Genomic DNA, 24,425 nt, shown 5'->3' on the forward strand with positions numbered 1-24,425 from the left:
CTGTGAGCGTCCCATGACCAAACTCAGAAAACAGGTGAGCAGTGATTGGTTGTTACCCGAGCCCCGAGCCCTGAGCAACTGTGATGTCATTTTCAGTCGACAACAATTGGCAAAATGGCCGCCGCATGGGGTTGGGTTTTGCTGTTTTATTCATTATTAGACAAATTCAATAATAATCAGAAAGCAGTGCTCGGTCTAGTGCGGGGACATACAACATATAACTATAAAGCACATTTTAGGGTTTTATTCTTCATTAACATATTGACTGAAGAAACTGTTTTTCTCTAGCATAGTATCACATATGACTCAATTTCATCTTATCTGTTTGGGCGGTTTAATCAGGTTGTGAACTGTATGCGACAGACATGCATGCCATCACAATAGGAAGTCATAAGACTGTCTGGCCTCATGTCCCGGACTTTAAATCCAATTATTTGCTTGTTATTGTACAAAACATCGCATGCGGTGAAAATATACAGACTATTTTTAATGTCCTTTTAATTAGCCACACAAAGTTTTCCATTTGGGAGCTCACAAAATTGCCATTTAAGAGGGGGATCAACCATTTATGACGAACTTTTGGCTTTTTAGAACAATGCGTGCTCTTTCATGACACTTTTCTCCATGCTAAAATCATTAATTGGACACAGAAGAAGCAAGAACTTTCATGGGCATGCTTGTTTTTAAAAGGACAAGGGTTTCTTCAGTTATCCAGTACTAGCACAACAAATTAAACACAAACTACACATAGCTGCAAGCGATACACTCTATTTTGGTGTGGGTTTTTATTTCACTCATTCCCACCATTTGACATGGTGGTAATCAAAGATTGTATAAACACAGATGTGTTGTTTTATGGGGGTGAGACCTTGACTCATATTCGCAGGTCATTTGTCATACCAATGGCAGCTGATATTTTGAAAAGTGCTGAAAATGTCTTATCATTCTCTACCTGCGCAGGCAGGTCAGACGGCGCTGATGCTAGCTGTGAGTCATGGCCGTCAGGAGATGGTGGAGGCGCTTCTGGGGTGCGGCGGCGACGTCAACGTGCAGGACGACGAAGGTTCCACGGCGCTGATGTGTGCCAGCGAACACGGCCGAGCCGAGATTGTCAGACTCCTCCTCGAGCAGCCTGGTTGTGATATCGCCATTGTTGATAATGTGAGAGGTTTTTGTTTGTTTGTTTGTTTGTTTTTTTAAATAATAATAAATACATAAATAAATAAAATGCTGATCAATTCAATATAGTTTTTTCACAGAAAACAGGTAAGTATGAAAAAAAAATCCCAGAAAAAATTGGGGGGAAAAACTAAATATTAAACTAAGTATTAAATGTTGATTTAAAAAAACAACAACTGTTAATATATATAATTTATTATTATTATGATTATTATTATTATTATCATCAGTATTAAATATTAATATATTAAAATATAGAAATAAAATTCATGAATACGCAAATTCACGGGTGCTGAACTGCAGCTATATGCATTGGCTGTTGTTTTAAATTGTGATTGCACCATTCACCACTAGATGGCAGCCATGGCTTAGTGCTTTCACCAGGTCTATACTACACTATACTATAACACGAATAATTAATTTTTATGTAACAGTAAAATCACAAGTACTCTATGTGGTTATTTTGTTGTTTCTTCAAACACTGTTGTTAGGATTAGGATAGTGATGACTGAATCTTTTGTACATACATGCATTGAGAAATGTATTATGCAAACAAATATTTGAGGAGCACATATTTTGCACAGATGTACATATTGTGTCCATATTTATAATGGCATTTTTTGTCATACATCTGGTTAGCAAATGCATGGTCCTATGTGACCCCCGACTAGCACTGAAGAAAAACGGTGGCCCCCTCTAGCATTTAATTTGCTCATCCCTGGATTAAACTAGACAACCACGAGATATTTTTCTTCTGTTAAGTCATAGTAATAAGTCTAAGAAAATTTCCCCAATTGGGCAGTTTATTTTCAAGTAAAATGTAAATTTTCGGAGTTTATTGTGTAATACCAAAGCAAGCTATTTATTGATATGCTATCTGGGATGCATTGTAAATCACGTCAAAGGAGTGATTATTGTTCTATGTCAAAGAACATTCCCTATCGATTTCTAGTAAATCTTGTGTTTGTGAAGAATGTTCTAAGCATGCAGACGGCTGGATCTGAGTTATAAACATGTGACGTGTTCACATCTGGAATTCAACTTCAACTATTCTCAGGAAACAGCTTGTTGGACTTTGTTCACTCGCCTCTACTTCTTTTTTTTCCCTTTAATGCTTTTATTTCCATCCCGGCAATATAGAAGGAGAATCCAATCACTTGTGTCTGTCTTCACTTAACCCCAAATTTGTGCTGCTGACAGGACATAGGAAAAATAAATAAATAAATGCACATTCATGTGCATTATTAGTTAGAGTTTTATGAAAACAAGGATTTACCAATCAACTTTCAGCCAACCAATCAATCAAAGCAAAAGCAAACATTTTACATTGTATTAGTCAGGAGATGCTTGGGAAAAACCGTCCAGACAAGCCGACATTTCCGATCTGACTTGGAGCCAGAATGTGTTGGCTGCTGCTGGATTGTGTTTCACTTGTGCACAGCTGGATGAAGGTGGGGGGAACTCCAACCCCACACAGCTTCACACACACAACATGACAAACCAGGACTGAATGTTACCATTTTGTATATTAGCTTTGGATGAATAGTTTTTAAGGTAACTAGAAAGTTGTTGCAGTTTAGCGGTTGGTCATTTTCTACACTCAAGGTTGCAGGGCACCTGGAGTCTTTTCCAGCGTTTGCTTATCTTTTTTTTTCTCTTCTCTTTCCGTTGGACTGCAGGATGGCAGCAATGCTCTCTCCATCGCGTTGGAGGCGTCTCACAACGACACTGCTGTGCTGCTCTACGCCCATATGAACTATGCAAAAAGTCAATCTTCTCTGGTAAGTGCACCTCCTCATTTGCAGGATGTTTGTACACATACTAACAAAGCTGTTACAGCATAAAACTTGAGAAAACACGTGGATTTCAGGTTAACAGTAATAAAGATGAATACTTTTCCATGTCCATTAACACATAGAAGCAGATGCACAGTACTTTGCTGCCCCCTGTTGGCATCATCATGCTATTGCATAGCCCGCCCCCCTCTCCTCACAATACAGTACAGTACATTATTACACAGAGCTCCAGGATTTTTTTCCCTTTATTATCCGATTTCATTTCATCAATCTGAAAATTATTATAGCTGCCATAATAACAAAAAAAGAAACATATGGAGCTGCGGAAGATCTCCTTGTGTGACTTCAAAAGACAGTTAACTGTACATTCTGCCATCTAATGGAAGAGCATTTCATTTTTCTGCCTATCACTTTTCATTGCTGACCCAGATAGATTAACAATATACTTAATTTGCAGTAAAGTATAATTTTTGGACCAATTACGTGAAATTGGATTAGGTAAGGTAACCAATCACAGCTCAGCTTCAGAAAACAGGTGAGCTGTGATTGGTCACTGCCTGAGCCCTGAGCAACTGTGATGTCATCTTCAGTCGACAGCAAGTAGCAAAATGGCTGCCCCCTGAGATGGATAAAAACAGTTGGATTTTGCTTAATAACTCATATTCCACATGTGTAATATTAATCAGAATGTCACGTTTAGGCGAGTGAGGTCACATACAACATATTGTTGTCAAGATATGTTTAAGTTTGACTTCCCCTTTAATTGAGTGTACAGTACTGTACAGAACGTATACTATTAGTGACAATTTAAATTTTGTGGGTGAAGTGCTGTAAGATTTTTCTTATGTAAAATCTGTACCTTGGCTTTAGATTTTTTTTATTTATTAATTTAGTTTTTTTTCCCAGGGAAGTCCAAAGTCTCCGAGGAGCCCGACCAGCAGCCACAAGTCATGGCCTGCAGAGTGACATGGCAACAGCAGAAAAACTGGATCGCAAACTGGATCTGGGCTGTAAAATGCTCCACTGGAATTGGCTTAAGTCTCAATGTATTTATATATTGTAATATGCCCTGCATTTAAAGTATTGTTAATATGAGAACATTATTTTTCCATAAAGATTATCAAAGTTTTATTATGACTAATGAGCTTCTTGCATGTTAGTTACAGGAGATTATTATTTCCACCACTCATATTTTATAGTCAGTGGGCAATGCACACTTGTAAGGTCTGCCATTTTCAAGTTCAGGACTGTATTGAAAAACTTCAGAAAAAAAAACTACAATTCCTTGAGAAAGTGCACGTGAATGCTGCTAGATTAGCAGTCACTATGCAGAAATACCAAAGAATATATTCACAGTACTTCCCAGATATACAGTATGTAATATATTGTGCTGTATGTATGGCTGTACTGTATACATTTGTGACATATGATATCTTGCATGCCGAACAGACACATACCTGTTCATATCGTCATGGAAGAAACACTTTGTTTTCTTCAATTTCGGGTTCATTTCAATGTCTGGTACCACTAAAGATGCATTATGTGAATTTACAGTCAGAAAAGAAAACATAGAATGCCTAAAAGTACTGTTTTGTGTAGGATTAAGAAAACTATGGAGAATAGCTAGATAGCTCAACTCTTAAATAAAACACTCATGAGCTGTTTTTGTTTGTGTCCAAACCAACGTACCCTTAGTTGTACCAGACATTTACATTGAACAAGGGTTATCTAAAATTTTTTGTCCATGGCTATTCTGGATACATACATTACATTTCCGATTGTGTTTCATTTGTTCTGTGACGTCAGATGTGTTTATCTCGGTTAAGTCAAGCGATATCGTTTAGCCCTGAGTTTTCCTATACATGTTTTACTGTAAGTTCAGGTCAGCGATATTTTCAGTTTTCAGGAAGTCAGCATTGGTGGTTATGAAGAAAACAAACAAAAGCTTGTTTTTGTTTTTTTATGTAAAAATAATTTCAAGTGTAAATGTTTGTCTCAGCATTCACATGAACTAACTCGATCCAGCAGTCTGTGTTGTTTTAACTCAAATGATTTTTAACTCATTCACTCCCAGCCATTTTCACTGAAGCAACCTCTTTGCTTCAGACTGTTTTGTATGATTTTGACTGATTTTTGCAAGGCCTACAGAATATTGTGTTCTATTGCTATAAAAACTTGGAACAAACAAAAAGAAAGATTACAGTCTCTGCTTTCATCAGGAAAAATAAAGTGTGTTTGTATCTCTTTCCATTTTGCAGCAATTAGCATTATAGCTGTTTCATCCTGACTTGAGATATTCTCATTTCCTGGTAAAACCACTGACAAAAAGAGCTTGTTGCAACATGGCCCTGGCTGATCGCTTATACTCTGCTGCCACCTGCTGGCTGCAATAACTGCCATTGCTTTAAGCCACCTCTTTATGTCAGAAGCTGCATCAAAGCCTCCTGTATGCTCTTGCATTATAAAAAACAAAAAAACGTGTAAACACGTTTTTGGGAGGGAAGGACAAAGTGTTGAAAAACGTTTTTACACGTTTTTGGGATTGAATGAGTTAAATAAAGCTTGAGGCATTTGCTTAAATTTCTGAGCAGAGTTGAGCTTTGTAATATACAATTATGGCGAAAAAGTAAACGTTACTATACAGTACTGCATTCACCAAACTTGTATGCAGATGTGAAATTGTGAATGTGAGTTTGGTCTGCCTTTTGCCAGATGTCATCTGGGATCAGATCCAGCGAAGAAAATGTATTTTTGGTGTGATATATTTTGTTGAACTTTCAACATAATTTGCTATGTTGTTATTTTGCAAATGTCCCATCTGTGATCGAAATGATGACGAAAGTTACTTGTTATGGTTTACGGTCAAATGTGCGTTGTCTCCTGTCCTCATCTGTGAACATTCTCACCTCCACTGTCTGCACTAACTGTGTACTGTATACATATATTTTAATGCTCATAAATAAAACAGTATATAAACCATGTATATCTATCTATTGAAAATAAAGTTATATTATGTGCCCTCATGTTCTTTGTAGGCAATGCATTTTGCAAGTGGGAATTAGTGTCAGGCAATCCTTCTGCTCATCTCGATTCAGGAAGTCATGGTTGATGGTAAAGGAACTGCCGCTGGTCTACTATATAACGAAGGAAAGCGACAAAGTGTGGGAATCCTAAGGGTGTTCCAGTTACCAGTAGTCACGTGGAAATCTTTAGTTCCAGCTGTTATGCCACACCAAAACGACAAGACTGCTTTATGTCCAATGTGTCACAGTTTACAGATATTTTCACAGGTAGTAAAAACATTCCAGACAGAAATTTTCAAAAACAAAATTTCCATTTGGCGGCACGGTGAACGAGTGGTTAGCGTGTCCGCCTCCCAGTTCTGAGGACTTCGGTTCGAGTCCAGGCTCCGGCCTTCCTGGGTGGAGTTTGCATGTTCTCCCCGTGCCCGCGTGGGTCTTCTCCGGGTACTCCGGTCTCCTCCCACATTCCCAAGACATGCATGGCAGGTTAATTGGACCTTCCGAATTGTCCCTAGGTGCGCTTGTGAGTGTGGTTGGTTGTTCGTCTCTGCGTGCCCTGCGATTGGCTGGCAACCGGTCCAGGGTGTCCCCTGCCTACTGCCCAGAGCCAGCTGAGATAGGCGCCAGCGACCCTTGTGAGGAATAAGCGGTCAAGTAAATGGATGGATGGATGAAATTTCCATGTCTAGCTACTCCATTTCCATTGTATGGCAATGGACAAGATGTGTGTAAGTGGAAGTAAAAGGATGGATCTATGGATATATAACATTTTGATATGGATATATGGATGTGTATGTTGTAAGGCAATGCAAGTTTATTTGTACAGCACAATTTCATACACAAGGCAACTCAATGTGCTTTACACAAGGAAAGAAGCATCAAAAAACACAGTAGTTACCAATATTCAGAGTAAAGAAGAGAAAACAAAGTAGGTTACAAAATGTACTAAAAGAACATACACTGAGTTTGACTTTTCCAGATGTCTTGAATGATGAATCTTTGATGAAAAAACATAGCGAGATGGTGATTGTCAAGTACATCGAGCTGTTCTCTCTCTGCGAACAGCAGGAGGCTTCAAGTTTTGTTTTGTTTTGTTTTTTTAAATTATTGTTTTTGAAATATGAGTAACAACAAAAGTGTTTCTCAATCTCCAGTTCAGGAGTGTCTAACCAAACAGTTTGGTTCCTCGCCCTCACCATAAACAAAGTATTATTATTATTAGTATTATTATTTTATTTTATGATATTTATTTTTTATTTGTAGTCTGTTCAGCAAATGGCTATAACTCAAGGACACCCCCAACCTTCTTTGGAGGGTGTTGAATAATATTAGAATGTGAATATGTTTAATAAAGTGCAATTCAACACAGCTATCCTGTATTTTCTGATCTTTTTTTTCATGATCACTTTACCATTATCCAATTATCCAATTATCTTCTCGCTAAACGCAAAAGCAAATAATAATTAGTGTTGTTTTCAGATTGAAATAACTCTAAATGCCTGATTATACCAATAGATTGGCCACAGGAGTGGCTGGCCAATTGGGTCCTACAATTGTTTTTTTTCTTAGCATAATGATGTGCAAATATAACAAATGAGTAGATTACATTTTTTTTTTCTGAAAGGAAAAACTGGTTAAAAAGTACCCAGATTTGACTAGAAACAGGCAAGTTTATATGAAAATATATGTAAACATTGTAATTAATGACCACATCATATATTAAAAGTAGCTTTTTTATCCAAATAAGCTGGTTGATGTATCGAACCAATTAATTTGAAAAAAAGAAGAAGGGGGGAAAGCCGCAACTAAATCCTTGTGCTGGCTGGGATATCACCGAGAGGAAAAGAAACGCGGGGGCTGCGTCTCCTGTTTTGTCTACGATGACCTAACATTTTTTTTAACCACTTCCTTCCACACCACTTCTTTCATTATGTTGATCTGTGAAGTGGAACGTAATGCTGGCAGAGTAGAGAGGTCAGGGGCTCCCACTGCCTAGATACATACAGTCTAATATTAGAACATTTCCTTGATTTGTTAGCAGCATCTCTGCTGATTCCTAAGCACATGGCAACAAGCTGGCCAATAGAATTTCAGGAGCCCACTAAGCACCTCGCTCTGTATAGCAACAGTGGCATCCGTCTTTTATTTATTTATTTTAGAGCTTCTTTTTCCCCCCCTCTTTCCCACCGACTCATTCTCATGCTTCTGACCCCCACTGCGCTGCCACTCTTTGCTCTTCAACTGTGAAAAAGAGTTGCAGTCAGAACAGAGCAGTGCTGCGTTTATCTTTACATTCTCTTACTTAAAAAAAAATAGCAACATTTTTATTGTTCTTTTTTTGGTTAGATTTTCTGATATAAACTGAAATGTCAGCATTTTCACCTGACACTTCAGAAAAGTTTACTTTTCTTTCTTTTCAGGCAAACAATAAACAAAAATGGGCAAAGTACTGGAAAAGGCTTCGGCATAATGAGGACATTAACTGTCTCACTGGAGTCAAACGACATACCCGGGAGGAATGACATCGCTTGGAAGAACTTGTTTTCAGATGGGATAAACAAACACCGGGAGGAGAGGATTTTCAAAGATGGAGGATGCAGGAGAAGAGGCGGTACAGGATGGGAGGATAGGAGGAGCGGAAGGACATAAGATGGCGTGAGGACCGAAGCCGGTGGTTGGTTTGATCTGAGCCACGTGTGCGTCCGGCAACGTCTCTTCGCCGCTTCACGGATGTCGACGAAACGTTTGCTTCCTCTCATGGCCGGTCTTCAGTCCTGGACCAGGTAAGTGCGGACCCCAACACTCTTGGCATTGCCAATGATAGCTCCTTTTTTCAGGCAATTTGGGTATTACAAAAAAAAAGTTGCCATTGCAAAACTTCTCCATTCGTTTAGCCGTCATAGCATCCATTCGGGGCAAAGAGGAGTATGAAGGCTTCATGCAAATATGGCGAATGTCAACCGTCCCATCTGCAGAAACGATTCGATCCTTCGTTTTGATGCCGTGGATTTTAGCTACTCGGTTGCTAGAATCATCTCAAACGAGTATTTATTTCACATTTTAACCTCACTTTTATATGATTGCAATTTTGGTGGATCTTTTCTATGGATTTACTAATTTATCAATAATGTGTGAAGTGTGCAGACAACATTGGTTCGATAAAGTCATCAACAAAATTCGTCTTATTTGCATCTCGAATCTTTGACTTGACAGCTGCGATCAGAAATTGGAATACGCAGTTAGTCGATGATAAAAACGAGATTATCTGGAAGTTGCTTTGGGACCCGTGTTTCAAATCTTTCAGAGCAAGAAATTACATATTAAAACTGCGTCACGTCCGCATTTCACTTTTCGCATTTTTCAACATATTGATGTACGATCTGAATCGGTCCGTAAATTCCGATTCAACCATAAGCTTCTTTTAAGAAAATTAACTACGTCACCCGTAATGTGTTATATATATGATATAAAGACGATAGAACTAATTAAATATAGAAAAGCCGTTATTGTATTGATACGAATACAGACTCTGTAAGACTTAATCAATGACCTGGATAAAGGTTTTTCTGCTTTTTTTTTTTTTTTTTTTTCCAGTTGGGAATCAAGTTGACATCCGTGTTTTTTTCCACCCTGTATAATTCTATTAAGATATAATAAGCATAATTGATATCAATTTATCGTTACGATGAAAACAACCCCCAAATACAATTTAGTTATACTTTGTCGTGCGTCGAAGCAATACGAAAAGCCAACACACTTCATATCTGTTTGATCCCCATTAGACAAGGTGGAGCATCATAAATTGCTGACTAATTCCAGATGCTTGCGAAAGGATTTAGTGGCATTCCACTGAATTTTATTATCTATCTATGGGGTGAGCCATCACGGGAGGGTTGGGTTGAGGACTCGTACATTAAATGTCCTGCTATATATTGGGGATTTAAATATGGATTGAATCATTTGGTTGTTTGCCTATTTCTAATGTTATGTCATCCTTGGTGGACTCTCTAAACAGATATTTTAATATTGCATTATTCTGTACAAGATTTGATATCTTTGACAACTGCGTCATGCATGATTATACAGAAGATACACAAAACAAAATGTTAGGTAATGAACATGGGAAAAAATGCAAATACAGAAAATGTCCGTGGCAAATTTCAGTATAATTTGTGCTGTGAAAGACATTTCCAATGATTTGAGTCAATTGAAGTTCATTTTAAATTTTAAGACCGAAAGAGTAGATAGATAGATAGATAGATAGATAGATAGATAGATAGATAGATAGATAGATAGATAGATAGATAGATAGATAGATAGATAGATAGATAGATAGATAGATAGATAGATAGATAGATAGATAGATAGATAGATAGATAGATAGATAGAAATAGATAGAAAATAAATTAAAACCTGCAAAGGATTGCATTTTTTCTCTTAAATATAAAAATGACCTATAAACGATGCTGACTGTGTACTTTTCCCGTTTTCAGACTGCTCATCGGTCACTTTCAAGCCGGTTGGCAGGTCAGCAACTGATATCAGGACCGAAATGATCCACTCATTGCACCAAGCAGGCATGAAACTAAAAAAACGACTTTAAAATGGCAACAGCCCTCGATGGAAGATCTACTGACGATGTCTTCCTGCTCAAGGATGTGCTTCGACGAGGGATTCCGGCAGAGGAATGAACACTACCTCCTGAACAAATGGCATCCATGAAATCTGCACTGTCTCCCTCTCTATCATTGGCAATGAGTGTAACTGGAAGCTGATAGCATGTGATCAACAGCACCGAGAGACCCAGCATCCGGCTGCTATACCACCTCAATTGAACCTAGCTGTATTTGTCGGGCAAAATGGCAGATGCGGGTTTCCGGCTCTGGACAGCTGACGAGTTCCAGGCTGCAGATTTTCTGACGTCACCATTCGCATCACTCAATCTCGTGGCAGAGAAGAGCAACCAAACGGGGGATGAGCCTGAACCTCATTCTGCATGTCCTCCGATAACGTCATCACCATCCAGCCAATCACAAGAGGAGAGCGCGATATCTTCAGCTTCGTGCTCTTATCTGTCACCAGCAGATCAAGGTAAAAAAACAAAACAAAAAAAAGATGCCGTCCTGACATAGTATGCTGATCAATTGTGGTCTGGCAAAGCAACTGTTTACGTTCTGGGAATAAATGAGACAGAAGACTTACAGTTTACAACTGATGACATATTTGTGTGTTACAAAAATAATGCAGTTGAACCTGTCAGGTTGAACACAATCTGTTCTAGGACACTGGTCAACCTCCAATTTGTAAAGTATTTTCTGCTCAACAAAAACAAATAATTAATTCCAGGGTCAAAATGTTGTCTCCTTCTTAAGACATTTTGTTGAGGCTGCTCCTTTCTGGAGATTAAGCAATACCTATCACAAAATATCTTTTAATGCTTGCTAAACGGAGGTCTCTTAACGTATGTTGAGGTCTTGCGTGCTGACATCAAGCACGGTGATCAATTTCAGCTGAGCTTTTTGAGAATACTTATAAAACTATTTGGCACGACAACATCTAAGGTAGCATTCACTGAGTTGGCCAAAACAAAACATTAAGTATTTTATAAGACACTACACAGGAAATATCCAACTTCTTCTTGGGAAATAATTGGAGAAAAATTGAAATCAATAAAATCACCATTACTATTTGTAAACCAATATTCTTGCCCAAATATATATTTTCTATCCTGGTTGAAGATACTAATGCCAGATGATGATTGACAGATGGTTCATCAGATTCAGATCACCTGTCAAGTATTTTTTGTTTTCCAAGGACAAGTTCACAGCTGGCTCTGTGAAACAAAACATCTGGCTAAAATGTGTTTGTGGTTTTGGAATAAACAAGATCACTGAGTGAGCACAGATGTCATTTACAAGTAAATATAACATATAACATATAACATAGCTAAAGATAAATGAGTACAACCAAACACATTTCTTTGCAAATGTTGAAATTTGTTTTTGAATAAATACATGCTATGTCAAATTGTAGGACAAAATATTCCCACAATATGAACCTTTAATTATTACATTATTTTCAGGTGCTAATACTGCAACACTGATAAGTTTGTGCTTCGACCGCTGCATCAAAGTGATGCCACTTTTGCTGTGGAACTGCCAAGACACATTTTCCCTCCATTAACCCATGGAGTATTATGCGCATATACATTTTTGAAGAAATTCTGCCCGGAAATCATCCACTGCAGACATAATAAATTATAAAAATTGCAAAAAACAATGTTTACTTACTTAATTTTAAAACGCATTGGTTTAATGTAGGGCAAAAGCTTAGAAAAAAACCTAAACTATATATATATATATATATATATATATATATATATATATATATATATATATATATATATATATATATATATATATATATATATGAATAAAGAATGTTTATTTACTTTTTATTTACTTTTATTTACTATTTTCTTTTGAATTTTTAAAAATATTTTGGCCAAATACTAGTTTTTAGCATTCAGCAGAAAAGTACGTTTGTATGTAATTGCAAAAATACATTTAGATATTTGCAAGTACGTTTGAATTAGTGCTGTTAAAGTTAAATAAATGACTCATTGATTAATTACAAAAAAAAATATTGCATTAATCATGTATTAACTTGACAGCAGATTGTTGTTAGGTAGCACAGGTTGTGTTTGAGCCATAAACATAACTACATGATTTAAAGTAAAGCATTTATTAAATGTTTGCATATGACATTCAGAATATTTGTTCATGTCAAAATATTTACTTTTTTTTTTAATGAAATATTAGATGTTTTGCTGGTTATTTTTCTAACGCACGATTAAAACGCCCGGTTCAGTAAAACCCCGCCTCTCCCCGTGTGGTTGCCACGCCCCCTTTTTTCCAAGCCGGCTGCTGCTGTAGCGCTGCGTTCAAGCACTCCTCCGAATGGCCACGCAAGCAATCAATTCTTCAATAAGCATTTAAAACAAAACTGCTCGTCGCCGCAAAAAATAGTAGTGAAGGAGGAGGGGAGGAGAGGAAAAAAAGAATTAAAAAAAAAGCCCGAGTGGGTCACAGACCGGTGACCTGCTGCTTACAGGGTAAGCGCGCTAACCACTACACCATTCGTTCACTTAGGTTCAATAGCACAAAAGTTTTACTTGTAGTTTACACAAGTGTCAACCAGACTGGATTTTAAGACAGACAATTGTCATTGCACTTTGGCATTGCAAATGGAAAGGATACTTGATTGCTTTGAACTTATTTGGACAGAATAAAGGCTACTTTTGTCACTATCCCATGAAGGTCTCAGAAAAAGTGGGCGTGCGTTTAGTCCGCAGAGGCGGTGCGGGGGTGGGTGCGCACCTTATGACATCACAAAGTGACAACAGCTCGTTTTCTCAGGTTGGGAGGGGTTGGTGCTTGGCGAACAGAATGACCTAGAATTTCATAGAGGGGCCATTGGAGGGAAAACACCACTTCGGTCATGTTTTTGGTGAGGAATGAGCAATTTTTAACATGGCTAAAAGCTAAAAAAAAAAAAAAAGGAAAAAAAAGTTGATTTTCATATTGCTGTCCCCTTAACTTATGGTGAGTTTTCTTTCTTTTTTAGAAAGTTTTTTTTTTTTTTTTTAATTTTTTTGATCCACTGCACAAAAAAAAGAAACAAAATGTTGAAGACGTCCACATAACATTGAACGACAAAAGAATTAACTCATAACAGGTGCTCTTCGAATTTGGCGGGGAAAAGAATGTTGATAAAAAGCCTTTTTAATTTCATGATTAATTGTGCTTAATCAAAATTCTAAGATCTGATTAATCTGATTAAAAAATTTAATTGTTTGACAGCTCTAGTTTGAACGTACTTGCAAAAAAAAAACAACATTTGCATTTCCATGTTTCCATACACAATGACTCACTCACAGACATATTTTCAGGAATAGGCAAATTATGTAACTAAATATTCACAGAGAAATTGAGAAAAAAAAGGAAAAAAAAGTTTTCAATTAAGGCAATAATCATTTATGTTAAGGACGATATCATTTGACAGATTTACCTGCAGAAATAAAAATAAAATTTGCTTTAGATGCTTTTATGCGCAGTGTGGAGACGTCAAGATTCATTCCAAACTGGATGACCTCTGATGACCACCATCAGACCAAAGTAGGCATTCAACACAGCTGCTACGGCTTTGAGCCATGAAATAATTTGATGCGCCGCAACGTCAGTGCAACAGTGACAATTGCTTACAACACAAAGGGCATGCGAAGTGAGTTTTGCGTGTTAAACTTCACACTTCATTTACAAACCGTACTCGCAAGGTAGCAAGATGGCAAAAAGTCAGGAAAGAGCTGACTCAGATGTCCGGTGTATAAGAGCGTATTGTTACATCATTAAAATGACCTGAGGAATGCAGCCCCGCCTCCTCCCATCATGCCTGGAGGCATTGAGGTATCCCTTACAGAATCATGCCGCTTTCTGGGCATAATCATCTTTTGGGACCTTTTGATGCACACACTGTTATGCTGCAACCATTTCCTAGGTGTTCTACACAGTTACAGTTACAGCAGATTATTTGTTGACTCTTACAATGAAAATAAATGGCCACAAATAACGCAATAAAATTATCACAATATTTCCGGACTGACATAGTTATTCACGAATGTCGTTTGCAGTGGTGATGAACCGTACTGCATGATCATAGTTAATTTTTTTTGTTTACAGTATTTTGACGCTCCCATAACTGATTTGGTTCTCATGTAATACAGTATCTCATATTTGATTTTGTCCACCCCTGAGAACTGCAACCACAATAATAACCATGGAGTTAAATTAATATGTCTATAGTAGTGTGAATCAAAATCAAACATTATTGTAGCTTTGTAAAGGTAGAACTTTTGATTCAGCTCCTGTATTAGACGCAAGTGGATGTATAAACTTTGCTAAATGAGGGTATTCAAATAGTTTTAACATTGATCAGCCAGATGGATCAGATGATTTTAGACCCAGATGAAATATTATTTAGATATATATTAAGTAAATAAGTCAGCTTTATTTGTAGGGATGTTCAGTACCACTTTTTTCTCAGACTGATTCAGATACTCAACGCTTGAGTAAAGACCAGTACAGATACAAAATACTGATACCACTACTACATAAAATTCCCCCCAAAAATGACAAATAATTTTAAAGAAAGATTTATATATTCCAATATAGTATTTTTCTTAAAAGAAAATGTAAAAAAAAATGAAATTAAAGACAATTTTCTATTCCTCTGATTTTTCATTTCTAGTTCCTGATTGTAAAACGGCCACAAGATGGTGGCCGATATTGGTATATTGGTATCGGTACTCGCCCGTCCCTATTTATTTGCACTTTTCACAGACACAAGTCACAAAGTGCTTTATAGAGTTTAAAAGCAGGACATAAAGCATCTGCACAAAAAATAAACAAATAAAATCAAATTAAAAATATATATTTTTATTTATTTTATTTTTTTTATTTATTTATTTATTTTTATTAGTTGCGTTAGGCCCTTTCTAATAATACCAAGTTATTCATGTTATTCCTTCAACATGCTCTGGCTATATACAGTAATTTAACAAATCTCTTTGCATGCCATCATCAAGTGTCAAAGGTGTAAACTTTCATCAACTGCTAATATTGTGCGGTGGACTCTGCACACATATAAATGTCACCCACTCAATTATATGTACTGGGGAATGAAGTAATTTCTTAAATAGATGTCATACATATATGGGAAGCCTAAAGACGCACCACTTGAAAGACGCAGACACAATAAACACGCAGCAGCAGCAGCAGCAGCAGCAGCTCGAGTCTGGCAGTGGAACATGAAATCTGTACGCGGGCAGCTGTTGTTTGTGAGGCGAGGCGAGGCGAGGTTGAGCTCTAAGCAACAAGGATTCTGGCCCAGTGCGCCTGAGCATTGAGGAGTGCCAGTTCTGGTATTCTAGGAAGTCAGACAGTGTCACCTGTCAGTAGACGAGTCTGGGCAGTGTCTCGCTCCTCCATGGTGATGTACTCAGCAACACAACCAGATCGCTTTCTGGAGTCCTTGTCAGTAGGACAGCAGTGATGACATGGTTCAGATGGTGAGCAGCCTGGCTAACACTGTGACTGGACCTTTCTACGTTTGATGTTGCAGTGTTCTTGGGGCCAAGCATGAACAGGAGTGACAGCGAGGCTCAGTCTTCAACAGCGTTCGTGCACGACCTTTCCACCATCGCAGATGCTGATAATGATGTGTTTCAAGACTTTGGAAACGTCCCCAAGGAAGACGGTACTCTTTAATTTGCTTCGTCAAAGGGAATCTCTGATGTGCCAGTATGCATTTTAAATCGTGGATTTCCAAATAGAAAGTTTCCAAAGATGTGAAGTTGTTACCCTAACATGACATACTTTTTGGATAAAATATGTGTGAAATTATATTGTGAAGTATTTCCTATTTTGTGGACAGGGATCCAACCCAATAACACCAAAGCAATGGCAGCATGTGATTTCTTTTGTGAGGCAAAGCAGCTGGATGATGCGGAGTGGTACTGGGGCAACATCTCAAGGTACAACAGCCTCTTCTCTCTTGATAGAAAACATGATCACAATGGATTGTGGGGGCTTGAATTGGTCACACAGACACTTTAAATGATGCTTTTTAATACATGCCCGATGTAGATGTTAATTAATTGCCCCAGAAATCTGAATTTGTTTATGAAATAATCCTTGCTGTGTTGTTGACCAGAGATGAGGTGAATGGAATGATGAGAAACACACCCGATGGCACATTCTTGGTCCGTGACGCCTCCAGCAAGGTCAAGGGAGAATATACACTAACACTGAGGTAAACAATTTTAGTCTTTTGCGCTACACACACAACCTTTCTTTCATTAAAGGCCCATGACGCAGAATTCAGAGTTTTTGCACATTTGCGACCCCTCTGGCGAAACGCGGAATGGACGCCAGCGACGCACACGACCAGTATCATGAGCATGACGTCATGCTCAGAGCAAAAGTTAAAGTTTCCGGCCCGACTGCGCCAACATTATTTCACTTTACAGGAAAATAGGGGAAACAGTTATTGTGCCACAGTAGAGCTTCCTCATTATACAAGTCTTAAATCATGTGCGGGTGAAAAATATGGGTATTTCAACGCTTCAATTTGAGTCTTAAGTTGCGTCATGCCCCTTAAAAGAAAAAAAATATATATGAGTATACATTAGCAATGCTCTGTGCTGTCAATGCTTTTATAACTTTCCCCATTATATGTACTTGAATCTGACAGGAAAAATGGCTCCAATAGACTGATAAAGATCTTCCATCACAGTGGGAGATATGGTTTCTCTGAGCCGTTGACCTTCCCTTCTGTAGTGGACCTCATTCAGTATTACCAGAACAAGTCGCTGGCCCAGTACAATTCCAAACTGGACACACGGCTGTTGTTTCCCATCTCTAAATATATGCAGGTGAGTTTGTTGTTTTGCATTCTGTATCATATTGAATATGTCATTATCACCTATTTTAAGTTTTTTTTTTTTAATTACACTCATACCGGGAAAAAAATAAATAATGTAAAGCAGCAACAAATGCAAGTCACGGAAAATGCATGAGGTGTTTATTCATTTAAAAAAAAATCATCTGTCATCTCTGCAGCAAGCTGTGATGGAGCTCGACATTGATGCAGTTGGTGAACGGCTCAAACTATTTCAGGACCAATACGAAGAGAAGAGCAAAGAGTATGACCGTCTCCATAAGGAGCTGAATCAAACATCACAGGTGCAAACGTACTTTTTAGAATTACACAAAAAAGTGCAAACAAAATAATATTTACCTAAACTGTTCAATATTGTTTTCGCTCTCCAATGTAGGAACTGCAGACTAAACGGATGGCCATTGAGGCATTCAGTGAAATCATCAAGATTTTTGAGGAGGAGTGTGAAACGCAGGAACGCTACAGCAAGGAATACATCGACATGTTCCTTAAATTAGACAACGCCGAAAGTGACAAGTAAGGAGACAAACACTTTTTGTTATCATTCGCTTATTAAAATCAAACCTACATTCTCCAAAATATAACTGTAAATAAAGAGGTATTTAATAAATCCATTTGGAATATTCTTACCCAAATATTAACAACTAGACGTGTTGTTATAATCTTGCTAATACAAAGTTGTAGCACATTTTCAAAAGAGGTGGATGTGAAAGTAGCGCCCACATCAGAGATGACAAGGAAGGTTGTAATTCTCCTGCCTGCTTCCAGAATGCAGAACAACCCAGATGAGCTGCAGTCCAGAGTGGAGGAAATATATAACAGCAAAATGAAATTGGAGGAGGAATTAAGGAGGAAGGTTCTGGCCCACACGGAGGTCGACAGGAAAATTAACCACTTGAAGCCGGACCTTTTGCACCTCAGGAGGATCAGAGATCAATATTTGTTGTAAGTTTAATTTCTTTGATTCAGAGCTGTTGTTTCTGCTTTATTAAAACGTATACATGCCAATGTGACCAGTAATATTTTTTGAGGATTGTCCGTAATTATTAGGGTATAAATGAAACAAAACAAAACTGCAGACTGGCTTATTAAAACATGTTATTGTTCGTACTGTCTATTTATCTAATATAGCGACACTAACTTTGCTTTCTATTGCAGTTGGCTCTCTCAGCAAGGAACCAGGCAGAGCCAAATTGATGACTGGCTTGGTGTACGGAGTGAAGAAGAGTGAGTGTCAGCATTTAGACATAAAACATTTGTAAATTGCCATGGTGACACTTGTGTACTGTAAACTACATTAACTCATAGACTCCCAGCCATTTTCACAGAAGCCATTTTCACAGAAGCAATCCCCTTCACTCTCGGCTGTTTTACTGGATTTTGACTGATTTTGAAAGGCCCACAGAATATTGTGCACTATTGCGATAAAAACATGGAACCTACCAAAAGAAAGATTAAAGTCTCTTCTTTCATCAGGACAAAAAAATATATTTCTATCTGTTTCCGTTTTGCAGCAATTAGCATTAGAATATAGCTAAGATTCATCATTATTCACAAATCTGTTTAGAATTGTGAGTAATTGAGCTTTTTGTCAACATGGCACTGGTTGCTCTCCTTTGTTCTGCTACCACCTGCTGGCCATAATAACTACCTTTTTTTTTTTCAACCGTTCTTTGCAGTTGAGAGGCTGTATCAAAGCCTTCTGTATGCTCTAGCACAAAAAAAAAACATAAAATACGTGAGACGCTTAAAACATTTAAAATAGAATGTATTTATACATTTTGGGAGCAAATAAGTCATGTCGTCACTAACACAGTAGTAATGTTATAATTATAGTAAATACTTATTTGTTGATAATTGTATTTTGTTTTAAATCCATTCCATTAAAATATTAAATAATCAAATGAAAAAAAAATTCTATGGACAACACATCAATCTCCATCCTAGACAAACGAAATGTAAAGTACACCAATGAAAGTGGGACAGTAAAGGCTGGGTCAGAGCTACGTGTTGGCCGCTCTCAGGCCACCCCAAATGACCACCAACAAACCTTGTCCAGGGCAAGATTTTGATAAAAGTAATTATTAAGTAAAGTAAGAATAAAGCTCAGAATCTGTCTGATCAAACCCATCAAAATCATTTTGCACCCTATGCGCCACAATTTAGACCATGTCCTAGCGAGTCTACCACCTTGCCTACTGGATATTTAATACATCTAAAAAAAAAAAAAAAAAAAATTTAAATAAAAAAAAAGGCAACAAAACTGACTCGTTTACCTTTTGTTAGCCCGTACACTCTAGCAGATGACACGCACCATGAAGAGAGGACTTGGTACGTTGGAGGTATGACTCGGAAGCAGGCAGAAGAGCTTCTGGAAGGCAAACGAGACGGCACCTTCCTCATCAGAGATAGCCAAAGTCAAAAAGGATCCTTTGCCTGCTCTGTTGTGTGAGTACCTTAACATTTGATCGCAATATTTCTAAAGTGAGCGAAAGTGACACGTGTCCTCCTGCACAGTGCGGACGGGCATGTGAAGCACTGTGTGATCAACAGGACGTCCACAGGCTACGGTTTTGCGGAGCCCTACAACCTGTACTCGTCGCTCAGAGAGCTGGTCCTCCACTATCAGCACACATCCCTGATCCAACACAACCAGCAGCTGAATGTAACCCTGGCCTGGCCTGCTCTCAGCCAGCAGCCCAGCTGAGAAACCACCAGCACGTCACACTGATAGCACTTTCTCAACGCGTCACTGTATGAGCACTCAGAAAAAGAAAGAAAGAAAGAAAAAAAAAAATAAGGAAAAAATGAGGGACACCTTTAACCAGCTCAAACTGAAAAAATGATTAGTGTTTTTACAATTTCAATGTTTTTTTAAACACTGTATATCCAATTTATGTCACATCAAAATAGAAAAAAAAAAAGAGAAAAAAAAACAACAGCCATCATGATTTCCAATGCTCCAAAGTAGTTTACTCTAAATGGTAAAATACAGACTTGCTTACATGTCAAGTTGATCAAGTTCTGTTATGGAAGACAACAATAGAAAGAATTGAACAGATTAGGGCCGAGACCGGGGAGGGGCAAAAATGTTTGGGTTCAAGGGTCACATTTGATTAAAAAAAATAATAATAAAAAAAAAAAAAAAAAAAAAAAAAAAAAGTTGAATATTGTATGTAACATATATATGTAACATTTTTTATTATTATTTAACAGCTTAACTTTCACTTATTCAAGTTACAATGCATTGAATTAATTTTCTGTTGATTATTTTAAATCAAAATGTGCTATTTTTAATATATTACTTGAAATAAATCAATTACCCAATTAATAAATTAACTAAATTAATGAATGCATGGTTAATAAATTCATTTTATGAACCAATTTAAGGCTTAAAAAAAAATATTAAGTGAATACAAGACATGACTTGACACTGTAAATGCTCATTGGATCAGATTAAAGAACTACTTGTGCCCTATGTGGGCCACAACAGACATATTTTGCCCACCCTTGGCCTTGCCTACGATGTACTGGATTGCTTAATTAGTTTGCCATGTTGTCTCAGTTAAAAGACGCTGTAATTTATTTTTTATTTTTTAACTAATTTGAGAGATACACTGATCATCTGACTTGCTAATTCAGATTGAGTGAAAACTTTTTCCCCCTTAAAGTAAAATATTCTTCGAGAAAATATATATATTTTCTTAACTTTCAAATAAAAATCAAAGAATAAAATTGACTTTTCCTAATGACAGCATCTAGTACAAGTAATCCCATTCATTTAATTTGTTTAAGTATCTAAAGTATATCTAGGAATCATTTGTAAACACATGCATGCACACGTACATTTCATATGTTGAATTTCGTGCATACTTGATCATGATTTTTAAAGATTAAATAATCGAGTTGAACCAAAAAAAAAAAAAATGGCAACATTTGCAACATAATAGATTCTCTCTTTCGTTTATGCCTGTGTGTGGTAAATATGCAATTTATTTAATAATATTAGATATAGTGTATAAGATAAGAAGAAATGTACTGTTAAAAAAAACAACAACCTAAAAATCCACTTTAAGGTTACGTTTGGTCCCTGTTGTATCTTTAGTCACAATGACGATAAGGTCAAAGTGCACATCATTGCAGCACAATGAGAAAGGTGTTTGATCCCATTTAAGTATTAAAATGAAGGAGATAAGAAGAATAATGATTACAGTGACAAAAGCATAACAAATACAATATGAATTGAAGCTAACTTTACTGAAGTGTTGGTGACTGATTACAGTGCATCTGCATCTGCCGATCCAGGTTAAAAGATTTGGACTGGGGAAAGTAGTCCGTGAAATTCTGGATTAAAAGTGCCTTTGGGTGGTTTTGTAACGATATTTCCATTTTGCACAGAAAAAGCACAACAAAAAAGTCCATTCGAGTTGTCGGAAGGTTAACTTTGAGCTCAGCCTCGACTTCCGGTTTTGAATTTTCGGTTCTGTTGACGAGCAGAATTGAAATCCAACTACATTTATCGGTGCAGTGTTAGGATGAGTTTCTTTAAAGCATTTGTGAGGTACAATCAAAACAGCGGTCCGTAAGAAGCATTCTTAGTCTCTCTAAATGTGTTTACATTTCAGATCTGTCCAGGTCCTGTCAGCCCTGGACAGGTTTGCTCTTCTTGATTGTGCTCGCAGAGCGGAGGCGGATTGGTGCTCATCAAATAACACTTAAATCACTCAAAATTATTTTTATAGTAAGCAACTAACACCATCAAGTATTATGTATGACCGAAATGGAAAAGGCTGTTAGGGGTGCGTATGTTAGTCAATACAGTCTCATTATTGGTCTGTTGTGTGTCACCCACATTTCATGTTCTCAAGTTTGTTTGTTTGTTTGTTTGTTTGTCTGTCTGTCTGTCTGTTTGTTTGTTTGTTTGTTTGTTTGTTTGTTTGTTGTCTGTCTGTTTGTTTGTTTGTTTGTTTGTTTGTTTGTTTGTTTGTTTGTTTGTTTGTTTGTTTGTCTGTTTGTTTACTCAGCACTGCTTACTCTCAGCCACTCAGTGTGTTCGGCTATACTGCACAGATGGTGGACTGAACAAACTGTGCATGAACTGAAGCTACAGTCAAAATGTGAAGTTTGTAATTCTGTTGAGAGCAATGCTGTTTCGTGTACAGGACTAACAAAAGGTTGCCTATGGCAGGGGTTCTCAACTTTTTGGGTGCTGCGACCTAGCAACATTTTCCAAGGATACTCTTATAATTCGAACTGTATATCAGTATGCATCACTTTATTACTGTCCCTAGATTATAAATGTCCGCAAGTGTTTGTTTTGAGATGATCACTTTGACAACATTCCGAGGAAATCCCAATGTCTCATCATTGGTGATCTAAAACAGGCCATGAGTTACTCATGTGTTCCTATGGGCTCGATGTTGGTGACTTCTGTCACAAGAATTACTGGTATGTTCCTGAAAATAAACCAACTAGCCTTTATTCATGCTGGGATGGGCTGTAAGATTTTTGTCATATGGCATAATAATATGAGAGCTTGTAATTAGGGAGGAGTAATTTAATTGTTTGTTTTAGTGGCTGCCCCTATAGCCTCCTGATTACCAGGAAAAAAAATATTGTCCTATCATGTTTATTTTGATATTCCCCAATCTTTATGAAGTAACTAGAATACTGCAAAAGAAATTTTTGAAAAAAAACAAAACAAAAACTTTTTAAGCTATGAGGTGTCTACTACTGAGGACATTTTTTAAAACTTAAATGCTAGGCTCAAATACAGTTAAAATAATTCAAACAATACTTTAATGTGTTCTTAAGAGTTTTTTTTGCCAACAACATCCATCCATCCATTCATTCATTTACTTGACTGCTTATTTCTCACAAGGGTCGCGGGGAGTGCTGGAGCCTATCTCAGCTGGCTCTGGGCAGTAGGCAGGTTACACCCTGGACTGGTTGCCAGCCAACCGCAGGGCACACAGAGACGAACAACCACTCACACTCACAAGCACACTTAGGGACAATTCGGAGCACCCAATTAACCTGCCATGCATGTCTTGGGAATGTGGGAGGAGACCGGAGTACCCGGAGAAGACCCACACAGGTATGGGGAGAACATGCAAACTCCACCCAGGAAGGCCGGAACTCGAACCCGAGTCCTCAGAACTGGGAGGCGGACGTGCTAACCAGTTATCCACCATGCCACCCTTGCTAACAACATTTAAAACCTAAATTTGTTCAATAAAAAGTGTTAAACACTTACTTTTCCTCTTCCCTAAAAAGTGCTTGCACTGAGGGAAGCCCCACCCCTACACATTTTGTATCATTGGACAGCTCTGAATGAATAAATAAATAAATAAATAAATAAATAAATAAATAAATAAATAAATAATTAATTAAAAATAATCATAATAAAATATAAAAATAAAATAAATGAATAAAGTTGTTTATGCATTTATTTATCTCTTTATTCACTCGCCTACTTCTTATTTATTTACTGATGTAAAATGTATTGTAAAAAAAAAAAAAAAATGTATTCGCACTTCAAAATGTTTGCTTTGTTCTTGTTTTGTTACCCTATTCTTTAAGTTGAGTTGAGTTGAGTCCTCTATAGAGCACAAAAGGAGTTGATTCAATCGTTTGCACTGGGTGGAAGATATTCAGGTTTAAAAATGTCCACTACAGAGGACAAATTTGAATTGCTGGTAGTCAGGAGTTTATGTAGGTGCGTCACACTTTTTAAAATGATGCACTAATAACTTGTTGCAAATTATTTGATGGTTCCCCGAGTCCCCATGAGTCCCCAGACCTCAGTTTGAGAACCCCTGAACAATAGGATGTTGTGTGAGCACATATGTTGAGTGCTTCTATTCTTGTTTCTGTTCTAGACATGATGATCATATAGCTAAACAGGCAA

The 24,425-nt window shown here is 37.4% G+C and overlaps 2 protein-coding genes across 3 annotated transcripts in view; both read left to right on the plus strand.

Moving 5' to 3' along the window:
* kank3 (KN motif and ankyrin repeat domains 3) overlaps window positions 1–5,958 on the plus strand; it is a 28,076-nt gene extending 22,118 nt beyond the window's left edge. For both annotated transcript variants that reach the window (XM_077534819.1, XM_077534820.1), the window contains exons 10-12: window positions 965–1,161; window positions 2,859–2,960; window positions 3,882–5,958. In XM_077534819.1, the coding sequence (XP_077390945.1) occupies window positions 965–1,161; window positions 2,859–2,960; window positions 3,882–3,941 (359 nt within the window). In that variant the 3' untranslated portion in view covers window positions 3,942–5,958. The remainder of the gene's footprint in view (window positions 1–964; window positions 1,162–2,858; window positions 2,961–3,881) is intronic.
* Window positions 5,959–8,205: 2,247 nt separating this feature from the next.
* Window positions 8,206–23,199, plus strand: LOC144027296 (phosphatidylinositol 3-kinase regulatory subunit gamma-like). The gene is made up of 12 exons (XM_077534699.1): window positions 8,206–8,781; window positions 10,492–11,089; window positions 16,178–16,312; window positions 16,490–16,589; window positions 16,769–16,867; window positions 17,309–17,489; window positions 17,677–17,799; window positions 17,892–18,031; window positions 18,284–18,460; window positions 18,674–18,742; window positions 19,802–19,963; window positions 20,033–23,199. Exons 2-12 carry the CDS (start codon window positions 10,858–10,860, stop codon window positions 20,220–20,222), a joined length of 1,608 nt encoding a protein of 535 aa, XP_077390825.1. The 5' UTR covers window positions 8,206–8,781; window positions 10,492–10,857; the 3' UTR covers window positions 20,223–23,199.
* The last annotated feature ends 1,226 nt before the right edge of the window (window positions 23,200–24,425 follow it).

Source organism: Festucalex cinctus, chromosome 10 (genome assembly GCF_051991245.1).
Source record: "Festucalex cinctus isolate MCC-2025b chromosome 10, RoL_Fcin_1.0, whole genome shotgun sequence".
Classification (NCBI taxonomy): domain Eukaryota; kingdom Metazoa; phylum Chordata; class Actinopteri; order Syngnathiformes; family Syngnathidae; genus Festucalex; species Festucalex cinctus.